Source organism: Colletotrichum phormii (genome assembly GCF_030913505.1).
Source record: "Colletotrichum phormii strain CBS 102054 chromosome Unknown BDP81scaffold_16, whole genome shotgun sequence".
NCBI classification, from domain to species: Eukaryota; Fungi; Ascomycota; class Sordariomycetes; order Glomerellales; family Glomerellaceae; genus Colletotrichum; species Colletotrichum phormii.
Window position 1 is genome coordinate 106,697 of NW_026851458.1, and position 19,319 is coordinate 126,015.

The 19,319-nt window shown below is 49.4% G+C and overlaps 3 protein-coding genes across 3 annotated transcripts; all 3 read left to right on the forward strand.

Moving 5' to 3' along the window:
* Positions 1-466: 466 nt before the first annotated feature.
* BDP81DRAFT_396540 (uncharacterized protein) lies at positions 467-2,149 on the forward strand (the record flags this gene model as incomplete). The annotated part of the gene is made up of 5 exons (XM_060588202.1): positions 467-689; positions 1,230-1,411; positions 1,589-1,646; positions 1,736-1,860; positions 1,925-2,149. 5 exons carry the CDS (start codon positions 467-469, stop codon positions 2,147-2,149), a joined length of 813 nt encoding a protein of 270 aa, XP_060442403.1.
* A 4-nt stretch (positions 2,150-2,153) lies between these two features.
* Positions 2,154-2,743, forward strand: BDP81DRAFT_61225 (uncharacterized protein). The gene has a single exon (XM_060596050.1). It carries the CDS (start codon positions 2,371-2,373, stop codon positions 2,695-2,697), a length of 327 nt encoding a protein of 108 aa, XP_060442404.1. The 5' UTR covers positions 2,154-2,370; the 3' UTR covers positions 2,698-2,743.
* Positions 2,744-11,892: 9,149 nt separating this feature from the next.
* BDP81DRAFT_353506 (pectinesterase) lies at positions 11,893-13,304 on the forward strand. The gene is made up of 2 exons (XM_060586249.1): positions 11,893-12,671; positions 12,728-13,304. Exons 1-2 carry the CDS (start codon positions 12,053-12,055, stop codon positions 13,093-13,095), a joined length of 987 nt encoding a protein of 328 aa, XP_060442405.1. The 5' UTR covers positions 11,893-12,052; the 3' UTR covers positions 13,096-13,304.
* The last annotated feature ends 6,015 nt before the right edge of the window (positions 13,305-19,319 follow it).

The window sequence follows — 19,319 nt, forward strand, 5'->3', positions numbered from 1 at the left end:
GGGACAGCAATCTATTCGCGACTTTGTGTAAAGGTCTCCATCTGTGCTCGACGGGGTTCAGGCGAGTAAAAAATCTGTCTCTTTGGTGTGTGTGTGTGCAGAGCAGTTGCCAGTGCAGTGTCCCGTGTGGTGTCACCAAGGGGTAATGCTGGTCATGCAGCCATGCTCATTGCTGCTGGTTAATGAATTCGGTCTGGTCAGGGGTGCAGCTGGAAGTTGGTGATCGTCGTCTCCTGCTTCCCGCAGGGTGCAGCCGCAACTCTGTGCTTGGACCAACCCTTTTTTTTTTTTTTTTTCTTCCATTCTCGACTTTTCCTCGGACTCCTACTCTGACTCATCGGGATCCTATGGGACTTCCGAGCTTGGCGGGAAGGAGTGGCCAATAGTGTTGCAGGGCTCCTCCCCTTTTCGGCCGTCATGTCCGTAGAGGTTCCAGGGGCAAGGCTGGGCAGCTGCGTGGGAAGGCATGGCCGCATGGGTTCTTGCCGCTGGGCGCAAGTTCGGACGACCCAGCCAGGGCTCATCTCAAATCGTTGCTGGTCGAATCATTGATAGCCATCCTTGCGCCTTCCTGGAGACCCAATCCGCGCGGCCTGAAACTGCAACCTCCACTTCCACCTCCTTCCTCTCCACGTTCTCGTGGGTACGTACCACCGCAGGGATGGAGCTGGATGGATCCATGGATCTCTGTCAGTGCATTCCCCTCCTCGATGTATCCACCCATCATCAATTCTTGGCAGCCATGGGCCAAAAATGTCCATTTCTTCCTTCCTTTTCTCCTCGGTTCAATTTATTTTGATTGTTCTTTCCAAGTGTCCTGCACGGCATCGCCAGCTTCTGCCTTCCGAGCCCCTCGTTTCACGCGGCCCGTGCTTCTTGCCCATCCCCAATTTTTCGAGTACACTATTTTCCAATGCTTTCCTAATTCCTCTCCAATAGGACGGATATTGGGTCGAAAAAGGAGATGCTTCCCTGTCTCACTGCCTTCTGTCAATCTGTCTAAAGTGCCTATGGATCAATATCTCCGTGCTCCCATGTCTCATCCCGTGTCTGTTTATCCGATGACGTTATGCTTCCATCAATGTTCCTTCCCCTCCAGGCCCCGTCCCTCCCACCTACCGTGACTTTTGGGGGCCCCTAGCGGCCACTTACCGAAACCGGCCCACTCGACGCGTCTCTTACGTAGACAGGGAGAAGCTCACACACGGGCATAGAACCACTTCCTGCAGACACATTGAGAGGCGCCGAAATCATTCCCATCCAAAAGACATCACCCGACTCGGAGACCACTTCCGCCCACTTCACCAGACCCGTGTCCGCTCTCCGTAAACCGCAACGTTTTGACAATGCCGCCCAAGGAGGCCACTGCCGCCGCGCCCACCGCGTCGCGGGCCAAAACACGGCCGCAAAGGTACGCAGCAGCGCCTAGAACTTCTTTACAGTCTCAAAAGAAAACGCATCTCATTGTGCCATCTCACAATCGCCATTTATCACAATATGAATACCGAAGTCTTCTTTTTTGTTGCCTTGGGATCCAATGCCGTGACACTACTCCGTACTCCCAACGCTGACATCGTGACACGTCCAGCCCGCCAAGAAGCCGGCGCCCAAGTCCCGCAAGCGCAAGTCGGACGCCGCTACCGACGGTGATACTACCGCCGCCGCTGCGCCGGCTCCAAGAAGCAGGCAACCAAAAAGGCTGCTGACAAGAGGGATCCCCTCCCGGACCTCTCAGAGATCCAACTCCCGGGCGACGAAGATATGAGCGTCGCTGTCTGGGACACGTGCGACATTGTCCGCACCAAGATCCGCGCCATACTCAAGGAGGGCGTCACAAAGACAGCCTTCCTACGCGCCATCGTCAAGGCCGCGTACCCCGCCGGGTCAGACCACAAGATTGCCCCTCACTAATTTCATGAACAAGAAGGGCCCCGCGTCCGGCAACACCAGTAGCGTGTTTTATGCGGCCTATGTCTTTTTTGAGAAGCTTCGTGTGAGAGATGGCAAGCCCAAGACGAAGAAGAGAGAGGAGATGGAGGAGGAGTGGCCTACTGGCATGGACACCAAGCAGCAGCTGGACGGTTGGGTTACTTGTCTCGCCGGTGAGAAGCCTCACATTGACAAGTACGGCAAGACTCGTTTCCACTAGCCGTAGGAGGCTGCGTAATTCACGATTTTGACTTTATGCTTCCTTTTCTCTTGCTTCGTTTAAGCATGTTTTCTTTGGGATATCAAGGGCACAATCTGGGCTAGTGCGAATGATCACAATCTTTTAAGACGAATCATACCATTGCATAATGATCTACAATGGGCCCAAAGACTATCCGATATATCTCGAATATCTCGGCCGTGGAGATGTAAGCTAATCATATGCGGTTGGAAAGATGGCTCGAGTACCTGGACCCAAGCGGAAGGGACGGCCACTTTACCGATATATCTGCGACGGGGGTGGGCCAGGGATACCGGGCCACCGGCACGGACGAGTCATCGGTACCCTACGGAGTACCTCGGCTTCCCCCGACCACGAACACTGTTCACAAACGCCCTGGCCGCTACCATCCTGGCCCGTCTCAGGGCCCGATGCTCCATCCAAACCAGTCAAGCATTTCATTCCATCTCTCGCTCGCGGCCGGCTGGGCACACTCTGCCCGTTACTTGACACAAAGCTTGGCCCCTCGTAGGCGCCTTCACCCCTGACCCACTGCGAACAACGACGCGTTCGAACTTCGGCTTTTATCCATAATACCCGGTCACCGGTTGGCCCTGGTTGGGATTTGTTTGTTGGGATGTCATGAGCGGGAAGATCGGAAAAATCGGAACTGATGCTTGCTGCTCTTCATCAATGAAAAGCAAGCCGTTGTTTTCGCGTCAGCGGCTATTGTTTCAACGATAGGGGAATCGTCCACCGCTTCACAGTGGAGGTCGACATCCATGGCAGCATGGTAGTATGATATCAGTTGGATCCAGTGAATCATACATTCAGTACGGATGTGCCTTTTGATACAGACTCGGAAAGGGGGCTCGCAATGTGCCTTAGACTCTTCCATCTCTCGAGGCCCAGGTGGATGTTTTGAGGACGTATCTTTGCTTCTGAGAGATTGGCTTCCATTTACACAAGGTACTGCTACATGCAGGGAGGCTATGGGAGTGCTTTGTGTTTCTCGGGAATACAAGCCGAGACTAAATGGTAGAGTCCTGTCTCCGCCGTGTCCAAATTTCATTACCTAATATACCGTAGGTCAACGTACTAGGCGAATGATAGCTATGTCAATTGTGTGGTATGAACTACTTTTCAAACAACGGATTGGCACAAAGAGATCGCCCAATATTTCACAAGGACATTGATATTCTTGATACCGTAACAGCATCGTCTACTGACTTATGTGCCCCCCTAGGTACCCTGAGTTGTGATTGCCTAAGAACCCAATCGCACGCCCCATCAAAGCACTTCAACAACGCCAATCTCAAGATCTGCTGATTCCTGGGAAACTGCCAACTCAACTTGGGTTGTCGGTCATTTTCCAGGAATTCAGCAAAATTTCCGCCTCCAACGGGTTTGTCGTCTTCACCACCCTGTGCTGGCCCTTGCTCCCCAATGACTTGATGCTTGCACCTTTATTCCAAAGAAGTCTCATCATCCTTTCATCCTTGTTATGAATGGCACAGTACATGGGCCTCCGTCCACGACCGATGGGTTCCAGGGCAGCTTGCCTCTCCAGGAGCAAAGTCGCTGATTCGTACTCGCCTTCGCAAACGGCCTTGCATAGAGGCGTTTGCCCTGCACCGTTTAACACTTCGACGTTAGGTCATGCTTTTCCTTTTGTGAGGAGGAATCTCAAGGCATCCGGACGTTGAACAGCCAGATGCAATGCCGTGCTGCTGTAGAGGGTCTCAAGTGGTTGATAAGGGCGTACACCTTCAGTCAGCTTTCGAACGATGCGGTCGTGTGTTCCATCGTCTTGAGACAGTGCCCAAAGCATCATGTGATGCCCATATCTGTCGATGACATTCTTCAACTTGAGACAGGCATCGATGAACGAGTCCTCGACAAGGAACATATGCTCGTTGGAGTCATGGGATCTAAATTTACATCTAGAGATGATCAATACCGGACTAATGCCAATGTCTGCACCACTCTCTATGAGCATTGAAAGGGTGGACGGACCCTACATATTGTTTCCTGGATAGACCGAGGCCTCCGATATTGCCGCGATGTACTCATAAGGTCGGATGTTTAGTGTAGCCAACAAGAGATCGACTGTGTCCTTTCGTTTAAGCCGGATAGCCTCATTCAACTCTTCCAGTCGCCGAACTCTAGGCACGCGAATAGAAGCTCCAAAGCTAATCAGAACTCTCGCAAATGTTTTGTGACCATGTTCCAAACAGATAGAAAGAGGCGAAGCACTCTTTCCGCTAGTCTGGTTTGGATCGACATCAAGGTTTAACAAGATGAATAGCACACCCACCCAGCCTTTCCTCGCAGCCATCGTCAAGACATTGAAAGCCAACTTTGGAAATGGCAGACTCTGGTGCGCCGTATGAAAGGCTACCTGTGCAAAATAAGACAATATGTTTGTCAAAGTGTGAGATCCCAAGGACCCTGCCGGTTTCGTAATATCAAGCATAGGCTGGGTGGCCTTCTCTTGAATGGTGCCTTGGATAGCGTCTTCACTCAGAGACGTGAGCTGGTCTAGAAACTCGTGATAGTTCTCAAGTATTGTTTTGACCTCAGGAACATATTTTCTCATAAAATCACGTCGCTGGTACAACGCTGCAAACAATGTCCTTGAGTCGGCTGACCAGTCTTGCTCTTTACTCGTGGCGTGCGTTGATCTCAGACCATCGCATAAAAGCCGGTAAAAGGGGCCGATGGAATGCTCATTCAGGCGCTCAAAGTCACCCATTCCAAAGTAGCATGCTAATTTGAGCTGATTAATCGTGCTTCTACCGTCCCTTTTGGTGAGGTCTCTCGAAATCTCAAGCTCAAGGTCGTCGGTAGGAAATTGACTCCCCAACGCTGGAACCACACAAAGCATAGCCTCTGGATGTGTTCCCAGATTAGCATTTACAAACACATCCACCAGCCTTGTGACCAAAGAACTTTCCATGATGGTGTAACCACCGGGGCGGACGACTTCGGATTTGGCATCGTCGAAGTCATTCCCGAGAGGGCCCCAAAGTAATTCATTTTAAGTCCGATTAGAAGGCTCGTGAAAAGTTCTTGGGCACAAATGTCAACCAGGGAACTTTTCGTCCGAATGAATGCGACTTCGACTGAAATCCTTTCAGACTGGCTGTCTTTGGCTTTCTCTACTTTCGTCAGCTGGTCTTGTAAGGCAGTCCAGCCCCAAAGTCGAATGATCTCTTTTGGAAGGGGCTCACACCCTGTCGGATTGGAAGCCCAATTCGACCGTAGAGCAGGGGCCACCTCGAGAGGGTACAATTACACCTCGACGGTCCACCCAACCTCCGGTTGGAATCTCCCTTCTACTCCTTACGCAGAATCAATCAATACAGAGATATTGATACTGTCACGAGTTATGGCACGCAGCAATGGGCATATGAAGTGTGGTAAAAGTGGCTTGTATTAACCCAAATAGAATCGAGCAAGGAAAGGTGCTGTATCCCATCGGGTGCAGATGGACAGCACTTTCGCCAAGACCACGAAATACCCATTGTTTACCCACTATTACCCCGCATTTAAAGGGGTACTTGACAATACGTCACTCACCCCTATGCTCTTTTGCCTATTATCATCACTATTATTACCATTTTGATTGATGCTATCCCATCGGGTGCTGATGGACAGCACTTTTGCCAAGGGCGGGGTAGAGCCAATAAGGTGTTGAGACTCTATTAAGTTAACCAATAGGGTTATAGTACCTCTATTGCCTATATATTCTGCGTATGCCAGAGGTACCAGCAATTCCTATCGATACATAACGGTACATCACAGTCTAAGCAGCCCTTTCGAGTTGTCTGCCGTCTTCGCCGTATGAGGGTATTCCCAGATACCTCGCATAGAGCCCTCCTACTTCCACAATAGGTACAAGGTGAAGATACCTTTCGTGACCCCTTTCTATGCTGCTCCCATGAAATAGAGGTATTCCTCTTGTCTGTAGCCCGTCTAGGTCGTGATAGTCTTCGCCCGCCTGCTAACGGGCCAAACTGCTGGATAAGCTGGGCAGCAAGCAATTGCCGCCATTGGTAGTGGGTTTTAACCTTCTACCACCTAGGCTTGCCCCAGAGCTGTAGTAGAAAGCTATTCACAACTACCACTTCCAGCAGGAAATTCCAGGCAATTGACTGCCAGCCCCCTCGGCGAATAGGGTGGTATTATTGATAGTAGGACCTCATCTGGTCACTAACATCAACCCCGTTCATCTTGTGGTTATATTCATCGATTGCCTTAGGTACTGGAAGGTCTTTGCGGACGTCTGGGCCAAACACCTGCCGGGCAGCCTTCTTAGCAGCAGTGTCCCCAGCTGGGCGGCGGCGGCTGCGAATAACCTCTTGGCTGCTCTTGAAGACAGTTGAAAGGAAGAGTACAAGGGCATTGTCCTTCCAGGTGAACTGGTTGACCTACTCACTAGTTAGATAGGCTGGCTGGGCTGGGCTGGGCTAGGAAAGACGGGCAGACAGCTTACCTCCCCATCTAACGTAGGGATACAGTGTATTTGACCCCAGGGGATACCCCGTCCTTCAGTCTCTTTCTCAATAACTAGGATCTTATCTATCCCACTATCCTTCCGGCAGGTACCAGAAGCACCAACTTGTTGTTTCCGTAGGGCACTAAAGAGACGTATAGAGGAAAAGAGGTTATCTAGGAAGACGTGGTAGGTTGCAGCTGGAAGTAGGGAAATAAGGGTAGTTACTACCTGCTGCGTTGGTGTCAATTGGGCCAGCTTTCCAGCAGCTGGCCGGGCAGACTGCGCCTGGGGGACTAATGCGTATGGGCCCTTCCCGTGTACGTTCCAAAGCCACCGTATACAGTAGCCAGACTGGGCAAGGATCCAGATCTTATATCCAGTCGGGATAGGCTTCTTTTTAATTGTTGTTGTCTCAAGAGATCGACCTTCAAATCGGACCATAGCCTCATCAACTGTAAGATCTGAACCAGCTGTATAGAAGGAGTCCCCAGTCACTTGGATATGGGCTGACCACTGGTTAACCTTTCGATATATATCTGGCATTTGATCCCGGCCCTGGCCTTGACGCTGGCGCTGGCTGGGCTGGACGGGCTGGTCAGGCTGGCCAGGCTCGAATTCTGCACTGTTGAATATCCGTAGTCGCCGGAGCAGTAGTTGGAAACGGTCCCTGGATATAAACCTCGTGAATAGGTGGATAGGATCCTCTCTCTGCTGCTGGGTTGACCAGTAGGTTGATAATCTAGATTCCCTATGTATTCCTATATATAATAGGATCCCTAGGAATAGGTAGATCTCGTCTGCTGAAGTCTTCCTCCACTTATATACTCTTGACGTTCTAGGCCAAGGGCCCTCTTTGGATAACGGTGCCGCATTCGTCCACTGGGCCCACTGCTCCACGAGGCTCTGCGGGACGTATTGGAGGAATATTTCTAGGGGACTTGCTGGAAGCCCCCGTACCTCTTGGGCCCGGACTGGCACGTCAAAGGGTCTGAAGGAGCCCGGAGGACCATGCTCAGTAGCCGGAGGTTCGTGGGGCCGGACTGTTGCTGCGTCACATTGCTCTGGCGTACAGTCTGTATTGCAGGCAGCAGCAAGGTCTTCTGGGTGGACCTCAACTACTATACAGCTGCGTACAGAAGTAACAGAAGCATTAGATGCAATAGAGGTATCAGAATCGCCAGAAGACATTACAGCATCAATCAAAATGGTAGTAATAGTGGTGATTATAGGCAAAAAGGCATAGGGATAAGTGACGTATTGTCAAGTACCCCTTGGAATGCGGGGTAGTGAAGGGTAAAAAGTGGGTATTTCGGGGTCTTGGCAAAAAGTGCTGTCCATCAGCACCCGATGGGATAATGTCTTCTAGTGATTCTGTCGGAACGGCAAGGCTGATAAGGAGCAATGAGCAGGTATCGTGGGCTGGCTGGCGCCTGCCCTGGGCGAAGTGGGACAACTGGCTTAGTCACCACGGCCGGTTAAGGTGGGGCAACCACCCAGGCCGTCCCCACCTACTTCGACCGACCCCTGCCCACAATGTAAATAGGAAGAACAACAACAGCAATTATCACGGACATCGACGTGATTGTTGCCGAAGATACACCCTCATGAGGAAATGTATCACGCCTGTGATACCAACACCTAGTATTAATGGCGGTAGTTACTTATAGCCCAGCTTATTTAACAGTTTGGGCCATTAGTAAAAGGACGGCAGAGGTCACGGCCTAGACGGGCTACAGACAAAAGGAATACCTCTATTCTATGGGAAAACTACAGGAAGGGATCAAGGGGGGCTAATTCACTTTGTTCCTACTGCAGTAATAAGAAAGCATTAAGGGCCCGCCAGACCCTAGCTGAGATATCTGGGAATAGCCTTATATAGAAGAAAAGGACGCGGAAGGGCTGCTTGGACTGTAATGTAGCTTTATGTATTGAAGGGGACTGTAGGTACCTATGGTATACCCAAAATATATAGGGAACAGAGGTACTGTTACCCTATTGGTTGACTCGATAGATTCACAAGTCACTATTGGCTCTATCCCGCCCTTGGCAAAAATGGAGCTATCTGGCACTCGATGGGATATCAGCAAAGATTACTGGTACCTCTGGCACACCCAAGATTTATAGGAAATAGAGGTACTGCAGCCCTATTGGTTAGCTTAATAGATTTGCAAGCCCTTATTGGCTCTATCTACCCCGCCCTTGTCGAAAGTGCTGTCCATCCGCACCCGATGGGATAGGAACAAATGAGAGAATCACGTGATAACGCACGTGATGGACTGATTACAGAGTGCTGATGCTATTCCTATTTCGTGACAGATACTTCGTCACCCCAGGGACCCTACGGTTCGAACCAACTTCCCTGTGATAGGGGTAATACCAACACCTGCCGACAGCCTCCCATCTCACCACGTATCTAACAGCTATTCAATTCTAAACAGACCGCCCTTTCGCCAACTCGACGTGGTTTTGAGAAGCACTACGTTGTGCTTTAATTTACCAATATTCTTTGTGATTTGTATTCTCTCTCTATAGAGTTCTGTCGAAGTACAGAAAGGGAAGAATTATCTTCGCGTAAGGTGAGCTTGGGAGCGTTCCTCATTTGTTTCTCGTTTCTCAACTAGGTAGTGATTGGAATCCAGCGTGAAGTTATCTGGGAAACGGTTTATTGCTAGAGAAGCTAGGCACCGAGACTTGGAAGTTTGGAACTCGCGCTCTTGACGTTGAACGTTTCGAAATATCTCCTGCCACTCACATTTGATACCTATCGAGCTCGCCTCGTCAATAAGCATGACTTGGGCATTGACAGGCATTTCAAAGAGGTTTCGCATAAGGTCGCAGCGATAAGTTAGATTAGGAGCAATAGCATTGGCACAGACAGACTCTCGACGCTGCGACCTTGCCTGTCTGTGAGGATCTCCTATGTTGCCCACACCTGCGGCACTGGCATCGTCGTAAAGGGTTTGGCTGATCATAAGCCTGAGACAGCTAAAAACCAAAGGTTCTATACTGCAGTTACATGAGCAATGAAGGCAAGACGTGAGTAATAAGGATTATTGGAAATCGATTTCGTTCATTTCAGGTAGGTACGTTTGCAAATTGAACTTGTCAGGGCTCGTGAGAATCACACGCGGGCGCAGCTACTAATACAGTGATAAATTGGCACCTAAAAATTCCATACATGCAAGGTTACAATATCTTGTTCCGTTCACGAAACCCGACTTTCTGGTCACCTGTTAAGTGATGCCGCAAGGGAACAGCCACACAAGAACCTATCATGCGGGGGGACTAGGCGCCATATACTACAATTTACTATGTCAGAAAAGCGTTTTGACTGAACTCGCAGAGCTCAATGATTGCATCTCACTCAATTTCAATCGGATGTCGGCAACGAAACATCCATGTCGCGTGAACTTGTGGCCCGAGAACCCTCAAGTGCAAATATGACGTGAAACTTGCTAAAAGTCCTTTAACATTCAATTGAGCAATACGACCGGAATTGGGCTCTTCTTAGACTGTAAGCCTTGCCGATTGCCCGATAGCGTGGAATTTTTGAGGCCGAGATACCCGCAACCCCTGGGCCTGCTGCGCCCCAGAGTGCATGCAACTCGAAAGTTTCGCTGGCTGGATGAGATTACTGGGTAAAAATATCGAGAGAAAGCTTACTCTCCAAAGTCACTGTGAGAGCAGAGTTGAATTTGAATTAGAGATCCTACCTAGCTGCATGGACACTTAGTGTTTGCTGATTGTTAGCCCTAGATAGATGGCGCCTGTGTCACGTGCGACTTTGTCAATACAACGATCGCATGTTTGTAGTGATTTGATTTGACTTTGCAACCGCGGCTGGGGCCTCAACCTAGTCCAACGACACAGACAATCAACACGACACTTAGCTGAGAGTAACTCGCTTGTGTAAATGCAGATATTTGTCGGCTAGCCGCGCGAATAGCAGTTGTTGCATGGGAGGAGTACTCTGCGTTATGTAATAATTGGTAAATGACAGGCCTAGAAGGTCTCAATTTATCTAATAGAAACCCATCTTCCGATCACCGTTGCGGCTTACCGTTTTGTATCATTACTGGACGTATCCTTAGACTTTTTTATTGGTGGAAGGAAGCAAGCAGAAGTTTGGACGATCATAGGAGACTACAGTTGCATTTGAGGCTAATAGTTACATCGGCCCAGTGCGGCCCTCATAAGTCTCAACTAAATTGCCTTATTGAGCTATGTCACTTGATACAGTTGTCAGGTGCGGTTTGGTTCACTATTACTTTTCCAACAAACTGCCAAGCGCCCAGCCACTATATAGCTTCGTGTTAATGGATAGCTCTCCAGAATGGATTATCATAGGCTATTACGAAGAAAAAAGGTCGATAAATAACGTAAACTCGGGTGGCTCGGAGGCGTAGAGGCCCAACAGATCGAATGTACTATCATTAATTTCAACTCCTGCCGCCATCCGCGAGAGTCGCAAACCTGATGCACACCCTGACCCAGCAAAAGCTGTGGCGCTTTCTGTTCCTTCTAGTAGAGTTGCCGCACAGGACAAATAGGCCATAGATTGGGCCTGATGCCGACAATAGCTGACGACAGCCAAAGCCACGATGGAAAGTTTAGTGTTCTTGCTCGGCCAAGCTTTCTCTAGTACGTAGTCTAAAAGCCCAAATGTTTCGTCAGCTTCACATCAGACGATCCACACAACCCCTATCTCCCCTGTTGGGATGAGGATGCAACGGCGCTCTGGGCTCATCGCGACTGTCTGACTCGTCGGTCGCCTGCGTCGCAGTGGGCATTGTTCTAGAAACGATACCAAGCCAAAATCGCTCTCGGATTACTGAACCTCTTTGCCCATTGCTGGGCTGGCCACCCCGCAAATTTCATGCTCTCCACCATCGACTCTTTGGCGAACTGCACAGTCAACCTCCGTGGCGGTACAAGATGGGGTCATCGGTAAATTAATCCGCCAACAGGATGAGGCCGGTCTAGAAGGCTCGGTTCCAGAGTAATGAGCCCCCTGTGGCCGCGGACTGCATCTACGGGGTGTACCCCAGCTAGCACTCTATCCCTGTTAAAGTTCAAAAGCTCGGGATTGGTTGTTTAATCGGGTTTAATCTACGAAGCAACTCATGTCTGCCGATGGCCGTCTCCACCAATCATGCCCGGGCAGCTGGAGGAACCCGGCATCTAACAGAACACGCGGAGAGGGAGGGAAGGCGAATCTCTCGTAACTTTTGAACTTTCGCATCCAACCCCTCGGCACTAGAAGCCTTGTGGGCCTCTTGATTGAAGTACATAAAGGAGAGCCAAGCCGCTCTATAGCTGCTAGACCGGATGATCTCCTCTTAGGCCAACCTTGGGACGAACCAAGACCACATTCTTTTCCATTCTTCTTTTCACTCGACATAATGAAGTCTTTTCTTACCGCTCTTACCTTCGTCACGGCGGCGCTGGCAGCCAGCCGCACCTCCGCCCCCTCTGGATGCCTGACTGTCAAGAAGTCTGGCGGCCAATACAGCACCATCCAGAAGGCCGTCGACGCCCTTTCTACCACCGACTCCGCCAAGCAATGCATCTTCATTGACCAGGGCACCTACAGCGAGCAGGTCCTCGTCCCCGCGCGGACAGCTCAACTCACCATCTACGGATACACGGCCGATACGAGCAGCTACGCCGGCAACAAGGTGACCATCACCGCCAAGAAGAGCCAGGCCGACGGCCTCAACAACGACGCCAGCGCCACCCTCCGCATCAAGGCCAAGAACTTCAAGCTCTACAACGTCAACGTTGCCAACACCTACGGCAAGGGCAGCCAGGCCGTGGCTCTCAGCGCCTACGCCGACAGCGCATACTATGCCAGCGCTTTCACCGGTTTCCAGGATACCCTTCTCGCCCAGCAGGGCAACCAGCTGTACTCCAAGTGCCTCATTCAAGGTGCTACGGACTTCATCTTTGGCCAGATGGCCATGGCCTGGTTCGAGAGGTGTGACCTTCGTGTGGTGACTGCCTCTCTCGGCTATGTCACTGGTAAGAGCTTCCTGACAAGCCGCTATCAAGTGACAGACAGCTAACAAAGACAATAGCCAACGGCCGTGCCAGCTCGTCCTACACGTCCAAGTACGTCTTCAACAGCTGCAACATAGCAGCCGCCTCCGGAAACACTGTCGCCGACGGGGCCTACTACCTCGGCCGTCCCTGGGGCCAGTACGCTCAGGTCGTCTTCCAGAAGACCTCCATGACAGGCATCATCAACTCCGCGGGCTGGCACCAGTGGAACGACGGCGACCCTCGCACCGCCAAAGTCCTCTTCGGAGAGTACCAGAACACCGGCATTGGTTCCCAGGGCACTCGTGCTAGCTTCTCCAAGAAGCTCAGCGCTGCCGTTACTCCTGCCAGCGTTCTGGGCAGCAGGTACACCAGCGCGGCTTACTACGATTCCGCTTACATGTAAGGGATGATCAGGATTTCATAAGCTGGAAAAGCTTCGGGTCGCCGGGCAGAACCATACTCATTCTTCGTATATACTCTTTTACTAAATATATCCGCCAGTTCCAATTGGAACTATTGTGAATACCAACCAACGCATTGCGTGCCGTCCACATCAGTCTCGGTATGACTTTATTTTCATCTTCTGGTGGACTGAGTCCCTCTTCAGCACCCGTGACGTAGCTCTACTCTTGAACCATAATTGCAGTCGCAGTATGCGCATCAATTCGTGCCCCGCAATCGACGGCTCTTTCACAGACAGAAAGTGCAAACTCAAAAAGAAAATGCTGCGCGTCCACTGTTTCTACACCCCGCGTGGAAAAGAATGAGCTGCTTTTCTGCTCATCGTGGACTGACCCTGCTAGTTATGGCCCGTGGTGAAACATTGCAAATTGAGGCTTAGTTTCAGGTACAAAAGGACGGGCGAGGAAAGAAAAAGGGCCTGGGCCGCGCAACATCTGCCCCCGCGCCAAGCGCTATGTTCAGCTGGTGTTACGTGACTTAGTTAACAACTGCCCACACCAAAAAGTTCTGCCTGTCCACAATATCGATTTCATTTCTGTTCCCGGCGGAGCTCAGAAGCTCCTTGTCCTGAGGACGAGGACAAACGCGCCATTATTTGCACTACATATTAAACTCAATCTCGGAATCAAAGCTCCGACAAATTGGCCATGGTCTACGCATGTTGCGAAGCCGAGCTAAGTCTCGCTTTGCATACGAAAAAGACTACCCGATGATCCAAGTTAGCTTGATCGAAACAAATGACTGACAATTTGCAAACGCGCTACTCAAGTTTCACGCAGAATCACAGAGTGTCGAGAAGTTTCGGATAGCATTGCAGTGAAAACCTCGCCGTCTTGGTCAGCGCACAATCCATGGAACACAGTTGCGTACTTACTGAGACACTCAGTTGTCTCTGACGGAAAGAGTCTAGAAGCGGAAAGAGATTGTTCAAGTGGCTCGCAAAGTAGTCTGACCATGAAAGGTGAGTTTCGTAAATGAGAAACGGTGTCGGTGCGATTTCTTCTAAATTTGATGTGTGAAGTGTACTGAGGTATTTTGGTTTCTGACTAAATAGCTCAGCTTAGGACATTCCGCCAAGGAGCATGATCAATCGGGCCCTACTGCCAGGGTAAGTGGATGTTCGACTGTAATACCCTGTGATGATCTGTGGTCACGTAATGTCAAATTAGGCACGGTGATCAGCCAGAATTTTAAGCAATGCCCAGTGGATTCTCGGAAATAGATTCTCGGAAATGTATTCTCGGAAATGGATTCTCGGAAACCTAGAAGACGAAGGGAAAGTTAGCAAGCCAACTTCCTCGATGAGCTTCATAAAGAACCAAGTAGGCAAAGTTGATTCAAATCAATCTCCGCCGAGCCACGGCAAAATTTCCCCTAAGTCTATGTCGAGATAACTGAAGAAAAACGAGAAATGCCTCTATCGCAATAGGATCAGTCCTAACGAAGCGACAGGGTTCGAAAATCAATATCTTTCAAAGGTTAATGCAGTATTCTAGAAATCAGGCGAGTTTCCTCCGCGATTTCAGAGGTAGCTATTGAAAAGTCGACGTATCTTCGCGTTGAAAGTACGTACATATGACAGACGCTCTTTTAGCCACTCTTTCAACTCTCACATTGGTTCAGCATACCCCTGGCACTACAAAGTTGACACATGGGGCGAGAAACTGTCGGAATTCAAGTGAGACATAGCTATTGTCTATGGTTTTTTATAAGAACATAGTATGAATTATAGCTACTAGGCTTTTGAGTTATAACTAGGTGAATTGTAATTAATAGGGGGAATCTGCAGGAAATTCATCGCGGGCCAAGAGCAAAGAGAAAATGATCATTATAGTCAGTCGCAAATGACTTATTATACTTAGAAAAGGAAGAGATCACTTGTGTTGAAGTGCGGAAGTGGAATTGGGCGGGTATGCTCGGACCAGAACGAGCAATCTGAACCCATAATAATCTGGGTGAGACCAACCAATGAAAATGCAGGAATCCAGGTGCCTCAGATGAGGGATATTCCTGGCTGCATCTGGAAAGGAGAGAACACAACATAGACAACAATATAATAACAATAATCCACGACAACTTGAGTCTCCCTGGGATACAATGAGATAGCTTTCAAGACGTCGTTCCTGAAAACATCTATATCCTCTAAGACGCCAAAAGGCTCGCTAAGTTATTGTTACGTCCGCTACAGTTGGTCGCTGTGGGCGCATAGCTATATAGTGCAGAAAAAGGGACAATGATGCCGGAGTTATCATTATCGAAGCTTTTACTTTGTGCTATAGTTGGTTGCCTTGACCTGCTCGTAACACTATATTTATTAGTAATTACTAGGTAGATACCGGTAAGCGCTCACTTTAAGTGATTATTATAATCACTTTATTATATAACGATGTTACGACCCAACATGCATGACCAAATTCAGGCCTGCCCCGTAGGTCACGGCGGCTATAGCGCACTATATATATAAGTGAAATAGAAATACCAGTAACCCTCCATAGAACGGAAGAATGTTACGGCCAGCTAGTCGTAGGGGTAGTTTGCAGAAGTTGAGGCTGCGGAACTGGTAACAGTAATCATTGTCGTGGAATAGTTTCAAGGAAACTATGTCTGTCAATCGTAAGGGTGGGTAAGGCTTCGGTGATCAATCGTAGTCTTGTCAAGGTAGTAGCTGAAAGCGGATGTTAATCCTGATACGAAGTTAATTGCTGAAGAGCTATGGAAGTCTGTCCTAGAGTCCGGCTCAAGTCCATCCTTATATACAAGTCCTGATTCTGAACATGTCCTTTGTGCTGGACAGTGTCCTTGTTTGGATATGTTGGATAGCTCATATCCTGGTTATCCAAGGATCGCTTGGATAACTCATATCCAACATATCCTTATCCTTATCTCTTATCTCTTATCATCACGTGACTTGTCCATAGTTCTTCCGTTCCGTGAGAGGGTGCCTAGTGTTCCTTGTCCTCTGCATAATAGAGGAGACCAATTTCTTTTCCGAAATTTGCCCGAGTCATTGAACAGGAACGTTAGGTGAAGACGGTAGCCTGTAATATAGTTTAGATTAGTATAGACCATGTCGGCATAGCGCCCGGCACGTCCTTTTGTTACCAGACGTTAAATACATCATCATCATCATCAACAACTTGTCCTCTGCATACATGGTGCGCTGTAGCCGCCGCGAACCTGCGGGGCAGAGCCTGCGGGGCAGACCTTGTTCTTGGTCATGTATGTTGGGTCGTAACACTGGGCTCTCTTTGATGGACCCCCCTCCTCATCCTCTTGAGGTGCTGGACGTTTCCCTTTTTGTTTCCCTTCAAGCAAAACCTGAGATTCCTCTATACTAAGCGCCCCTCCAAGCTGGACCCGCGTCCTTTTAGCCCTTCGGCGCTTACCAAGTGTAATATTCGCATCCTCAAGGGTACGAAGCCGATCAGTCAAAAGAGTGATTGAGTGCGCCATTGCCTGCGCACCCTTTGACAATTGCTCAACTGCAGCAATAATTGGCGTTGGTGAGCTTCCTTGATGAGCAGTGATCCGACTTTTGATAAAATTGGACTGCGAGACGGTTTGTTGTGGGTTAGAGGGCGTTTGCGACTGCCAAGGTGGTGGTGTTGAATGGTTGGCCACAGGAGGTGTAGGCGTCCGTAAACGTACATCAAGCTTTTCAATAACATGCTCTGGGTCCCATGGTGAAATTCCAGCGCCTTGAAAAACAGCCCTAATGTTTTCTTTATTAAAAACTTTGTTGTGGGCCTGGTAGAAGGCAATAAAGAACTCCGACTTGGTGATGTGGTTTATGGAGGCTTTGATGAATAGGTTGATTTCATCACCATATGCGCGTTTTAAAGGCGAATAAAGGGCAATATCTAATGGCTGTAGTAGATGTGACGAATGTGCAGGCATACTGACGGTTATAATATTGTTCTGCTTGCAGTAATTGTCGAATTCGGCCGATAAATGGCTCTCGTGGCCGTCGATAATAAGCATCCGGTAGACGCCCTTCGTTTGGTTCTTAGTATGTTTGTCGAAGTGTTTAATCCAGTCAAGACCCGTCTGATTATCCGTCCATCCATTATTGGTAGGTTTGATAACCCAGTCGCTAGGAAAACCTGATTCCGTGGTCCAACTAGCAAGGTGATATGCGCCTTTGACAATCACGAACGGAGGGATGCACCACCCGCCCGAATTGATACATTCAATGACTGTAGCCCATTCACGGTTGCCAGGCTGGACAGACTTTGCTTTGCCGCGTCGATCAGCGCGTGTTACTACTATTGACGCGGTGATCATGCCCATCATAAAGCCAGTTTCGTCGAAATTATATAGGTCCCCCTCTTGGATGCCATACTTGGCCATCATATTGCGTAACAGCGCAAACCACTTTGATATAACCTCAGGATCTTCTTGAAGAGCCCTTTGATAATCGTATGGACGATTAAACTTGGTTTTCAGAGCAGGCTGCGAGTCCACAAACCGCCTGGCCCATCGCTTGCCAACAGGCTTGCCATTACGCGCTCGTAGCAGGAGATTGGCCATATCTTCCACACCAGCGAGACGCAAGGGAAACCCTCTTTGATCCTGCTCAATAACGTATTGGAGAAGCGCTTTCTCTTCGATCGCATCAAGTTTATGTCGTTGGGGTTGGGCACGTTCGCGTCGGGGTCGATCGTTCATTCTATGGCGTACGGAACTTTCGGGGACACCGTAAGTCTTCGCAGCACGCAACATACTTAGTTTTCGGCCGGCGGCGCGGGCTGATCGGATAGTCTCGATGGCTAGAAGTATCTTGTCTTCTTGTGTGTAAATTGGCATAATGGTTGTGGAGTTATTACGCGTCAAAGGTTGGAGTGGTTTAATGCAAACCGCATTTGGGAAAAAGTTCGTCGCTGACTGATATTCGTCGCTGACTGATGAACCACGTTACTATATGAGAATTAATAGATCTTTATTTTCCTGGGATAGACTTCCGAAAAGTCATGCTTGCGTTGGTGGTTGCTGAAGAAATTCGAGCGGCGAGATGTCCGATACATGGCGCTAGCGCAAAGCAAACGATTGCTTAGAAGCCCTGGGCTGTCTTTACTCAACTTCATGGATTGTGAAGGTGCACGCAGACTTCAAGAGTTATTAGTAGGCGACACTTTAAAACGTTGGAAGACACTGAATGAGACGGTATGTCGATATAACCAGGACAATTGCTTGTAACATTGTTGGAAAACGAAACTGAGGTTATTCGGGCTACGACATCTTGATGACCAAACACACATGTCACGTCAGGTGTCAAGAAACATTAAACATGAAAGTTTAATCGTAAAAATTGCTGGAGTTGTATGTATCTGGGATCAGAAATTTCTTCCAGCGCGAGGCAAGAGTTGCTGATTGACGTGTGCAAGCGAAATCGCCGAGAGATGTTGCCATCCCAACGCGGGTGGGGTGAATCCGACATCGTGTTAGTGGGCATCGATAAGCATTCTACCTACTTCAGTACCCACACATGGCAGGTATGCCCCCCTGACTCGGAATAGTCTCAGTGCGCTTTTGAGTCAAGGAGAATTCGAAACGCGCAGCGAATAGAGGATTTGAAGTGAACCGGAGCACACATCGAGCGCGGTAAAATACGTGACTTCTGACGGCTTGCCTTGAATACCAGCGGTTCACAAGGCCAGACAGCGCGTCATTGTCTCAGCTTACTTAATTAGGCACTAAGTCGTAAGCAAAGTCGAGATCCCACTCTAGATCTCGCTGTGCTAATGCACTCGGTATCAGACTTTTCATGAGACCCAAGTCCCAAGCCTCGCTTTTCGCTGCGCAGTGCACGTGTTGTTTTCCAGGTGTCCCGTGATTTGCTGCCGATCGAACGATAATCAGGCGCGGGGGCCATGCTCCGGCGACCATGAGCATACCGTCCCGACTTGGCAATTTTCTCGGCCGGGCCGGAGCACCTCCGGAGATAATGCGTAGGGTGCTAGGAGTAGCGTTTGCCCGCAAGCTATGCACAACTCAGTCAATAGTCAGAAAACAAGGTTGATGGAGGTGGGTAACGAGCGAAAAGTGAGGGGCCGTTGTCTTAGATGCAACGAGATGCCCAGCTAATGCAGAAGCTATTGGAGTTGTTGGACGATGCGAAGACTAGCATCAAAAGCTCATCGCCGAGTGGCTGTGAAACTTTGGGGC

What these genes read in the sequence shown, in the direction of transcription:
- BDP81DRAFT_61225 (XM_060596050.1), top strand. Translation starts at nt 2,371, where the DNA reads ATGCGGTTGGAAAGATGGCTCGAGTACCTGGACCCAAGCGGAAGGGAC.
- BDP81DRAFT_353506 (XM_060586249.1), top strand. Translation starts at nt 12,053, where the DNA reads ATGAAGTCTTTTCTTACCGCTCTTACCTTCGTCACGGCGGCGCTGGCA. An exon ending in CTCTCTCGGCTATGTCACTG is followed by an intron (nt 12,672 to 12,727) that starts GTAAGAGCTTCC and finishes CAAAGACAATAG; the next exon opens with CCAACGGCCGTGCCAGCTCG.